Source organism: Myzus persicae, unplaced genomic scaffold, assembly GCF_001856785.1.
Source record: "Myzus persicae strain clone G006 unplaced genomic scaffold, MPER_G0061.0, whole genome shotgun sequence".
Taxonomy (NCBI): Eukaryota; Metazoa; Arthropoda; class Insecta; order Hemiptera; family Aphididae; genus Myzus; species Myzus persicae.
The window spans coordinates 160,759-173,418 of NW_019102110.1; the positions used below are offsets into that span (position 1 = coordinate 160,759).

Here is a 12,660-nt window from a genome sequence, read left to right on the forward strand (position 1 = left end):
AGAACATTGTATTAAACCTAATTAACCATTCGATACAGAAGAAGATATAGCTGTAAATCACGGTCTTACCTAAAACTATTACCTAAATATAAATACCGTGTTTTGACTTTTGAGCGGATAAAAAATATGATGGTACCAAATTATAAACAACAATTTTTTTTTAATTTGGTGTGATAAATGTACTTAATCTTTACTTAAAATAACTTTAAAGACACATGAGTAGGTATGTCGCAGTGGTGCGCAACCTGGGGGTCGCGAAATTTTATTAGGGGGTTGCCAATAATCTTAAATCAAATGAAAAAGTTATATACTAAGTATATTATTTTACATAGATTTTATATAACTCTAATTTTATATTTTTTTTTCATGTTTTGGATTAATTAAATTAAAGAAATATTAAAATGAATGATTCAATTTATATGAATAATATGTTTGTAGGTATACATTAAAACTATGAAGTAAATATGTATTATACACTTACATAATGTTGGTAGGAAGAAGTCGCATTATCAAAATAAATAATCTTGGGGGTCGTGGATCAAAAAAGGTTGCGCACCACTGGTACATCGTATATTTTAATTTTAACCATATAACATGTTATGAAGTAAACAATTTAAATAATAATCTTAGCGGTAGGCATGTAGGAATCTAGCCAATTCAAATGGAGTGATATACCTAAGTCTATCAATGTCATAAGGATTACAATGACTACAATTAAAACACTGTCATATGGTATCCAGTATGAATATATAATTATTTATAGGCATTCAATAAACATATTATATTACTGATTGGGATAGAATAGTTCACTCGATTCTCATGCATTTGAGTTTAATTAAAAATTAAAGACATTCGTGTGTGTGACCAACCCAATGGATAATCGGACACATCGGTACATCACCCAGGAATATCCCAAATATCTACCTCAGCCTCGATAATAATCTTGAACAAATCCTCCGTGTTAGAACGAGTTCTAGGCGAAACAAACACAATTAAAATAACATCAACACGCATGCTTCGTTAATTCAAGACAAGAACCAAAAGTCATGATATCGTGAACATCCTTTAGTAGGTAGGTATAACCTTACCTATCGTGTTTCAGTGTATATACTCGTACAAAACAAGTCTGTTTTAATTGCTTATCTTTAGTATGACTCGTACCACTTAATCATATGGGCACATAGAGTTGATCATAAATAATAATTAAAATGTGGACAACTAGACAGAGATACTTGCTGCAAGACAAAAATAAAAGATTTACACAAATACAAAAATATTAAAGCTTTGCGAAACCTGGGATTTCTCAAGCCGCTGCTGCGGGATGAATCTGAAATCCTAATTATAGATTCCGAATCCGTCAAACTATTCATCGGTTGCAAGTAACTACACATACGACGAGAAATAACGCAATACCAATGGGTGAGGACCGAGGAAACTCATCAATAAAAACGTATAATATGTAATGCATCACACGTGATGTAACTGTATTAGTTATAATATGGTCATATGGATATTGTATCACTACGAGGTCGCGGTAATTACCTTGGGCAACGAGTACAATGGACAACGCCGCGCGTTCGTCCATCGGAAAACTCCCGACCAGCGACATCGCCCGTGCTGGGATTTAACACTTCAACTGATATTTTACTACTATCGATACGGAAATTGTATGGTCATCGACGTACATTATATGGTCGGCTTTTCCTTAGGTTTTCCACCGAGCCGTGATCGTCTAGTGGTTAGGACCTTGCGTTGTGGCCGCAATAACCCAGGTTCGAATCCTGGTCACGGCACAAACATTTTTGCAGAAAATCACGGAAAACCGGCAAGGGAAAGCCGTGGTACACGAGATCTCAACAATAACAGTATCGTCGAATGGAGCGGCGGGAAATCGGTTGTGGTGCGCGTATTCCATTCGCCGCCGACGCGACGAGGTGGCGGCACTAGTTGTGCTGCCGCGCAATAAGTATTTAAATTTTTATGTTGTAAATCACCGATTCATTTTTTTTTTTTGGATTCCAAGATATATAGAAATGTATTGGATTTACAAGTACATATGTGTTTTGTGTGTGTGTGTATGTCTTTTTTGTCGTAATATTTGTCTATTTTTTATTTTCTCATAACGATTTCTCTATCGTGGATACCCACGTTAGAAAGACTATATCTGTACAGTGATCACAGCGGAGCTCGGCCTATGATTATAATTTTCCTAACGATATGATTTTTATATTAGTGAAGGTTGTTGTTTATTATATTTAGTTACAATTATAAAAAATATCACAACACAAATTTTCTGGACCGAACAGGTGATCCACGCAACGCGTATACCTGCAGCAACTTACACTATGTATCATGTTTTTTAAATTTCATTTTATATCCTTCTTATAACAATGCTTTTCAAATAAAACTCAATAGTAGTACCATTTCTGTGAAGACCATTTGGGAGTGCGAATGGTAGTAGTAATTGTTTCAATAAACATTAAATGGTTTACGAATTTGATATAACGTACCATAATTTATTTTGTCAATGATATATAAGACATAGTTACGTTTTGTTTCTTATGCATAGACTACTCATTTACACACAGGATACTAAGTGCGTTTTTTATGAGTATTATAATATGTAATAACTATTTTTTATATTTTCGGATATAAAATCTCCTTCTGCATGAAATTCTGAAAAGTGGTGCCTACCTATATCCTTATACTATTATTATTGACTTCCTTATACATTGTCATATTTAAATATTCGATTTGTGTGATTATTGAATAGCTATAAATATTATATAGTTGGTATATCCCACATTGAACTCTATAAATGGAATAAAAAACCTTAGTACTTCAAAATATTATACTTTATAGTTTATTTTTAAGAGTTCAAAAATCAGAATTTGAATAAATTCATTGTTAAAGAGGAAATGGGGTTGAGCATGCTTGGAAAACTCGAAACATTTATCTATAAACTAATAACAACAATGGGAATCAAAATTATTCTGAATGCGCTGAGTCTTATTAATACAGATAAAACGAAGTTAAATTAAAATGTTCTACAATTTTTCAGTTACTTCAAAATATTTATTTTTTTAAACTGAAGTTGGTTAGTAATAAGTTTCATTTTTAAATTTTCCGAGCAAAAAATCTCATTTAACATTTCTTTATGACATTTTTTTGAAAATAAGTTCATGTTTATATGGTTATAAAAATACACAAATTACAAATACCAATAACAACAATCAGTGAGAATTAAAGTCTCTGAAAAAATTCTTGAATTAAAAAACAATTAATTTAATTGATTTCATAATTTTTATTTCTCAATTATTTCCTGTACTTAGCCTTTAAGTCTTACTGTCTAGTTAGACAGCTTCTGAGATATTCGACTTATCTAAAGTAAGTAGGTAAAAAATAAAAAATAAACTGCCTGTTTAAAAAATTAAAGTGACGTACAAAAAAACCATTGTAAAACCAAAACATTCCATGCTCCACTTACAGAATCTAAAATAAAGGCATGTTATAAAACAATTTGTACATAAGAGTTCGGAGTTGTTCCTAACAGAGATAATACGCCTTGTTCATTTTTAATTAGTAACCGGTATCCTGCTTTGTGTCGCCGTAAATAGGAATGCAATTGTTATATAAAAAAAATAATTTTCACAGTACAATGAATTGAGATAGCATGTTCATAAAATATAAATAAATGGTTATAAACGTTATAATTTTCATGTTATATTATTATAATACTATGTGTTATAATAATTATAATATCAATAACATTATACACTATTATAGTATTATCATACATTCTATTTTATAACGTGTAAAATGTTTGCATTGTTCTCACAAACCGGTGCTATTAAACTATCATATTTTAAAACACGTATACCTCCATTTTTTTAAACTACATTTTCACTTAAAATGATGTACACTAAACGATATCATTACATTAAACATACAGTTTAACGCATTATTTTGCATATCATCCCGCGTATTGAACTGCACTTTTTGTCATTTTTAAGTGCATACCTGTATAAATATTGCTGAGAGTTCACAGACCTTGTTTACTACGACTTGTTCGTAGTAATATCTGAAAAATGATAAATGTACGCAATGCGTGTAAAGTACTAAAGTGTATATATGATATTATTAGGTGACAGGTGTACAGTAATATAACTTATATTAATATTATACCTATTTATTTTGATATTTTATGACGAGTTTAGATATTATATACAAATTGTGTACCCACCTATAAAGGCTTACTTATATATTAAAATGTATTAATTATTACTTTTACAACATCTTTAGATTTTTTTGACCTGACAAATAATCAATTAAAATTGAAAATTGTATAATTACAAATTCGAATACGTTGAGGCCTTTTAAAAACGCATTCGTGTAACATTTGACAGTTTCCTTTGCTATTCGACAAATATATACGAAATCGTGCCCCATTAAAAGCTAGACATTTTACGCAGTCGTATTCTATCCTTTTATTCGCTACTTAGTGCACATTATGATACGCAGCATTCAAATGTTGAAAAAGTTAAGAGAACTATCGAAATTCCTATGCCCAAGCATAACCCCGTACAAATATGCATACTAGTCATATGTTTAACCTTTATGGTACGCGTGTATGGTTTCGTATAAATATAACTGATGAATACCGGTTTTTTGTGAGTTTTGATTTATGAATAATATTACCATACACACATATTATAATATATTATTTTACTGGCCCAAACAGCAAGTAGCCATACCATCTGCCTACAAAAGTCCGGGTGATAAATATATTATAAGTATAAGTTATAAGTACTTATAACAATACAATCAACTGCAGATTTGATACTATATTATAGTCAGCACAGGTAGGCGTAGGCAGTTATCAATAATGTGATCGAAGTAATAATACAATTGCAAGGTATCCATTTTCATAAATTGTTGGTAATTTGCCCAAACCACCCTGTCCGAAGTAATCAACTAAATTGCACACATATCTCATGGTGAAAATATGTGCATGACCGTCGATCATAACGATATTATATTATACTCATAGGATATACATAGATATGATATAAAACATGTTATATACTTTTATGAATATTATAATTTATTCTCCTTAATTCAATGTCAGTTTGCAAAAATTACTAAAAACTAATCTAGATAAATATAGGTTTTATTTTGCTTGGGTTCAGTCTGTGTATTTAAATATTTTTTTATTAACCTCGAAGGCTTGAAGTGTGAAAAATATTATAACTTATATTACTACGTACAATAAGTTTATTTTTAATGACGACATTTTTTATAAAATATAAATGTAACAAATCTACATTACCGATAATACCCTTTTTTCTTTAAAATATGTGTTTTTATGTATGCTAAATTCAATAGTGTTTAAAAATGTGAGGAATCTTATACCTCATAAAAATTATGGCAATGTGAAGTTTATCAATATTAATTTACTACAAGTCCGTATTTAAAGGCTTATCTTATATTATATTATTATTCTTTATTGAGCCGTGTCCCGACAACTAGAAAAATACTGAATAATTTTATAATTTAATCCATTATATACTATAGAAATACCTACAACGTAACGGCGAATAGCATAATATGTAGATTTGTCATTAATCTTAAAACGATAAATACGAGATTAGCGTACCTGTTATTTATATTTAATACTAATTAATACACATATCAATTATTACGGTTAAATAAATATAAAATAAATTGTACTTGGGTAGTTAAAGTTATGCATAACATTATAATTTATAACAACCTATACAAAATTCACATCCAAGTGCAAAAAAATGTATTTAATTAAGTTGTTATTGCACATAGTATTATACAGTACCTGGTAACAGCTAATAACCAATAGGTACGATATTTCATCGTCTTTCAATAATTATTTTTTTTTTTAAATTTAAGTACCTAGGTACTTAGGTACTTTGGCTGATATTATTGATAAGTATTATTGCAGCAGGTTGATTCCATTTAGTGAATTTATTGGTAACCTAATATCAGTAATACCTACTTAAGAGTTAAGTACTTAAATAACGAATATTAATACAAGTTAAAACTGACATAATGAATACTTTATATTTTATATTGGCCATGATTTTGTTGAATTCCAGTTTCCCGGTGTGATTATTAATTATTATTTATTATTATTATTCCACGACAAGACCGATAATTAATAATGAAAAAGATGACGTAAACAAAAAATATATTATCATGAAATGTATATTTCTTAGCATAAAATATTAGTAAGTTAAAAATACAACAATTATTAAACAAGGTATAATATTTTCTCTAAAGGCGCATTCACAGCTACGTCGTGTGTCGCGTAGTGTTGATCAATCGCAATGTGATTGGATATTAATTTTTTGGTATCATTATGTAATAATACCAAGCTGTAACCGAGTATACCAAGAATTTACTACAGCCCAACTTTTAAACCATATTGGTTACCAGTTATAACCATATTATAGTTACCATGCCCTCACACGACTCGACACACGACGTATCCGTGAATTCAGCTTTAGTTATATTTGATGGCAATAAAAAACTAATATAAGGGCGCCATTACGTTGTGTCCGCATTCCGAGCAGTACTAGTTTAGAATTTCCTTTGTTCTTCGTCAAGTTAATTTATAACTATCATAATAATAATATTATTGTTCAGGTAAAATGATTTCACATTAACAACCACCTAATCCACGTTGGAATAGTTAAATGTTTTCGTCTATTTTCGGTACCTACCTATGTTCCGCATAACGGGTGGTTCCCTCGCGGTGTAATAATATTATAACATAATCTACTAATTATTTTCATGTTTATCCGTCGACTTAAGAGGAAATATTATTATTATTATTATTATTACTATTATTGTAATTTATACAATTATTAATTTACACCATATATTATTATTATCTACCTGCACGCTCATTAGTTATACAGCATGATCGCGAACGCTCCGTGAAAATCGTTCCGCTACATACATTGCCGCCGGCGGCGCGCTGCTTATATACGCTGGTTATGGGGACGTCTACCACCCGGCCGTGATCGTCTAGTGGTAAGGACCTTGCGTTGTGGCCGCAATAACCCAGGTTCGAATCCTGGTCACGGCACAAAATCTTTTTGCAGAAAAATCCCGGGAAAGCGATCGGAAAATTATTATTAGACTAGACACGTACCCCCGCACGCACCGCCGCCGACGTTGTCGTCGTCGTCGTCATTGCCACCAAGACCATTGTTGTTGCGTTACTGTTTTCCCGACGGTCACGCCGCTTTTTTTACATCACGTCTCGTATACCACCACTATACCGTTGTTACCAATACGTCGTTGGAAAAATAATTACAATATTCAACAGCTGATAACCACTTTAATAGATTTTTTTTACAATATCATCTAATTAGCTCGTAGGTAAGATGTTTTAATTATTATTATTATTATTATTATTATCCGACGACTACGGAAGACTTGTTCGACAGTAAAGAATGTACTATGCAATATTATATGCCGTAAACCTGATCTTGTGATAAATGTATAAAACTCTTAGTATAATCATCGTATAAATAGTGGTAGATATAAAATGTTAGATATAATATATATTATCTCAATTTATTTTATAAATAAATACTTGTACAAAGTTATAACTCCTGCTAGCAAAGGCTCCTGCAAACATGTCATTTTGAAGGAGTTGTGTTTAGGCAATTCTTTCCTACCTTGCGGTCACGCTCGTAGTTGTGTGTATGTAATAAATGATCAATGGTGTGCGATGTATTATACTCCACACCAATCAACCACATCATACGTATTACGCACCAACACGCACGTGTCCTCTAGTCATTAGATCAAAATATTCAAAATCAATTTATGGACTTGAAATAGCTATAGGTCTGACAAAAATGTGAGTAAACTTCTAAAGGTCCAAACATTCTAAAAATATGTATTGGTGTTTGAAAACATAAACCAGATTATTTTGCAACGGTCAGAGCACTTTTTCAATTTTAATAAACTTTTGACGATAGTAAACATTTAAAATTTTATCAATTTTTATATTGAATATTGTATTAAACACTGTACAAATTATTTAATGTACAAAATGCTCCGAATAATGCAAAGTTAACTTCCATATCAAATCAAAAATCTTTACATTTTTTTAAATCCAAACACTAGAAGTACCTTCATTTTTGACATTCGCTAATGTCGTATTGATGAAAAATTTATATGGTTTGAAGAGGCCTTAGTTTGTTATTAATTATTATTATAAATTGTAATTTTGTAATAAAATTCATATATCTGATAGGCTTGTGAATTATAATAAAAAACTAGTTGTTTCTCACATATTTTGAAATGCTTATATTTTATTATTATTTTTACCAAAATGGTAAAATAATAGTTAATTTAATTTAATCAAAAACTGTATACATTTAAATAATATATAAAAATCAACTATGTAAATATTATATCAATAATCGATATTATAATCTAATAATAATCGGCATCCAATGTTTCAATAAAAAAATAATTAACGACTTGAGTTCAAAAGCGCTATAAAATATTGTAGGTACAATTGAATATTTAATAGGATCGTTAAATAAAAAAATCACAACTGTATGTGTTGCCTCCGTCTTATAAAGTTACACACTCACGACGTACTAAATTTGTGTTAAACAAGTCTATTCTGAGTATAATTTAATAAGATTTAATATTAGAGTGGATTGACCTTTTATCAAACTCAAACAGTCAAACTTAAAAACATTAATCGTTTTATCTCGTGTCATGATAATATTATGATTTTTAAGCGGGTTCTGAGAATTGTTATATTGTAATATCAAAAATATGAAATATAAAATATTGTAAAAACCCATTAGAAAACACTGTTAGCTGTTAACGTTTACATTTAAGTTTGATAATATATAAATTAACCTTAACCGTAAGCATTACTACATTTGGAACTGTGTAATACAAATTTGCTATGTTATACGTTTGTATGACAAATAGACAACACATGACGGTGTACTAGTTCTGTCCATGTGGTCACAAGCGTCTATTTTTAAAGTTGAGTATGAGCATATGTCCATTGTCCAATTTAAAATAAAACATACATTTTGTGATTTTGTAGGATTGACTCATTTATATTATCCTAAATATATTTATCTATAATTTTTTTTCACTAATAAAAAGTTGTTTAACATGATTTTTTTTATTCGTGAAAATAGGTTTATAAAAACTAATAAAAACATTTGATTTTTTTTTCCAGTTCAATACAAAGTGAATTGTGACAATGATTACATGACAGTCGATGTTATGAAAACCGATGACATTAAAAGCATTTATTTGAACCAAATGAAATTTTATCCAGGTAATATATAATATGTATTATTGTGTTATTAATATGTATTATTGTCAATTTATTAATTATGAGTAAAAATTGAAGTTGAGTTGATTTTAGGTACCATAGCTCATAATTTGATGTACAATATTTAATTAAGTAAAAAAAAAAAATGTTAATCATGTATGGTACCTATGTAAAAAAATATCAGTCAATGATTCAGATGATGCCGAGGCTTTTATTAATAACAATATTCATGTATATATTTAGTACCTACCTAGTGACACATCCATTGTTTTATTAAATTTATTTTGACCTACTCTAATGAATATGATTATGATATTATGTCTTACAGACCATTAAAGATACATTTTCATATTTAAATATTATCTTATTGATAAATAGCATTTTGCATGTATATTAATACAATATGGAACATGCGGTAGATGCACGGCAAGTCATTAAATATGACGAATTGCAATTATAGTGCAATAGTAAAGTTAAAAACAAATAAACGTTCTTTAAGAAGATCGAAAACTAATATTATTTGCTCTGTGTCTGTTGCGGCTAGCCGTAGTTTTTTTTGTTTAGAAAATGTGAAAATGCAGTTTATATAATATTTATTTTTACACAATTTTTTTAACTTCATTCTTCAATTTTTTTTTTTTTAATTTCAATCAGAGCTGGCTTGCCAACCGGTTTTCGAAAAAAACCTCATCCAATTCAAACTGTCTCTGCAAGACGTGTTCAAATGCGGACTGACCAAAGTGACCAATCAAGGAACCGTAAGGGTTTGGAACATTTCTTTAGTTTTTCGAAAATTCTACATGGAAACTTATGAATTTTTAGGGTACAGTCACGTACTATCATCAGATAGTCATAGAGAAAGACGGTGGTAAAAACTACGAGCACAAATCTTTTGTAAATGTGAAGTGCTGGTTTTCCGGAAACAAAAATCACACAGTAGCCAAGAGGAATGTGCTACCTGCCGGATTCCAAGAACCAGAGTAAGTTAATTGCTGTAAGCGTAGTGCGCGTATAAGTTTAGGATTCGGATGTATCTAATCCACATATTATTGACAAATTTGAAAGCTCCCCAGATAAGATTATGCTTACAAACATATAATTATGATTAATTTAAGAACAATTATCCATCTAATAATTGGATTGCAGAATGTATGTGATAATAAAAGTGTATTATGACGTACACTATAATTCTATTGCAGGTAAAGAGCATATTGTAACATAAATTATTGAATAGAGTAATAACAATATTATAACGATAACTTGATGATGGCCGAAGGGCGATCGACTAAATTTTTTGCAAAACAATAGCATAATATACTGCTTACTATAATTTATTTCATTAAATCAAACATTTTTTTTTCACATCAGGTAATATTATCTGAAATTTGTTTTAAACATTTTAAAAAATGATGCCAACAATTTTTGATCAATAAAAGATAACTCGAGTAGGTAAATTTTAAATAATATACCTAAACTATAGGCTATGAGGCTTACCTAATTTTTTATATGGGGAATGAGCCGTTTGCACACTACTTGGTCCCCACTCCCCACTCAGCATCGTTTATCCAAAATCAAATATTTACAACATTGGTTACCCCAATGAAATTCTGAACCCAATTTATAGCGTAGTAGCTATTAAATACGTATATTATACTTATTAGTTATTAATAATTTTACATTTTTTTAACAGCTGAACCAAAAATATTTCCAATATGTACATTATTTATTAATTATTGCTTGTATACAGATATCTTATACATACTATTTATACATCTTTATATACATTACTATGATCAGCTATCGATACGAATACAATTTGCTGTTTTAGCTCGTGGTTTTAATGCAAATCGTCCCTTGGTAATGCAAAATATTTTTTGACTACCAACTAATAAAAATAGTGAACACTAAAAAAAAGCCATTTTATTTTGTAAATATTTATTAATAAGACTGTAATTTTAGAAAGAATTATTTTGTCGAAAATACCATACGAAAAACCCAGTAGGAACTTAGTTTTAAATAATAGCACTGTTGATATTTAGTATACCTTAAAGTATCAATACACATCATTGTCACATCATACGCTTTACCTTTTATCAGTTGTATTACAGTAAAATTATGATTGTGCTGAAATTTCACAAATAATATAAAAACAATATCCCCACAATTGAAGATCTATTATATTCGTCTTCGAAACGAATTTAAGAAAAATAATATCATATCACACCGTTTTTTTTTGTTGTTGTTTTTTACGGCTTGTTTACGTTACGTTACTTAAAACATGATCGAACCTAACCCAACCGATTCGACACAACATCGCGAATACATAATAGTCTACAGGCATATTAGTATACTATTTAGGTACCTACAACGACTATAACTTATATATTAATACCTATACACACATAATATATACATAGCCTTCCAAGCCGTTTGCGGTATAAAATGTGGTCCAGTTTCGAAATAATTGTCGAAATGCACAGTTGGTTCTATATCATAATCGTGGTGGGATGCAACTACAGTTTATACTTTATACAACAATAATAAGGCAATACTATATTTAAACGATACACTTTCTTTGACTTACCACATGATCGCACGTGCCCGCTGACGTGTGTAATTTATTTGTTTATATCTATTATTACATTAATAGGTATATTGTGTAGAGTATAGACATCGGATAGTCAATCGAGCATATTATTATATTATTATTCTCGAAGCGTATAATGTGGCTTTACCCATGGTGGGTTAGGTGGCGAGGCGAGCAGGTGAGGTATTCGGAAAATTATGAAAACTATTATTTATATCCTTATTTGTAATCATCGTGGGTGGTAAGAAATAAGAAGAGGGTAAAAAGATACATGGCACTTTTGGGATCATCCAGTAATAAGTTTTGAAAAAGATTATGAATGTGTAGTAAGTTTATACTTAATGTACAATTAACGCATAAAAGTTGTTGATTTGTTTTTGTTGATAATAATAAAATAGTCCATAGGGACTGTGGACTATGGTATAATGTGTGAATATGTGTTTAACCATATTAATGTTTATTTATTTTTTCAACGTCAAATTATTTTCTTACTTTTTTATATTATTTGAATACATATTTATAACTGTTGCTTTATCGGGTACAAGGTTGTTATTACGGTTAGCACTATTTGCCGATTGATAAATATAGGGAAATAGAGGCATCCCTAGACAGGCCTTGATCGGGGAGGTAAATTTTTGAATTTTCAAAATATGTACATTATAATTTACAATAGACAGAATTATAATTTATAAAAATAATGGTGCACAACAAT

At 29.7% G+C, this 12,660-nt stretch overlaps 1 protein-coding gene and 2 non-coding genes across 3 annotated transcripts in view; all 3 read left to right on the forward strand.

Annotated features, from left to right (window-relative positions):
- Nucleotides 1-12,660, forward strand: part of LOC111031293 — a 75,288-nt gene that overhangs the window by 54,396 nt on the left and 8,232 nt on the right. The window contains exons 2-4 of the mRNA XM_022311173.1: nucleotides 9,263-9,364; nucleotides 10,016-10,119; nucleotides 10,184-10,341. Of these exons, the coding sequence (XP_022166865.1) occupies nucleotides 9,263-9,364; nucleotides 10,016-10,119; nucleotides 10,184-10,341 (364 nt within the window). The remainder of the gene's footprint in view (nucleotides 1-9,262; nucleotides 9,365-10,015; nucleotides 10,120-10,183; nucleotides 10,342-12,660) is intronic.
- On the forward strand, nucleotides 1,722-1,793 carry Trnah-gug. The gene has a single exon. It is a non-coding gene; the product is annotated as a tRNA-His (tRNA).
- On the forward strand, nucleotides 7,052-7,123 carry Trnah-gug. Its single transcript has one exon. It is a non-coding gene; the product is annotated as a tRNA-His (tRNA).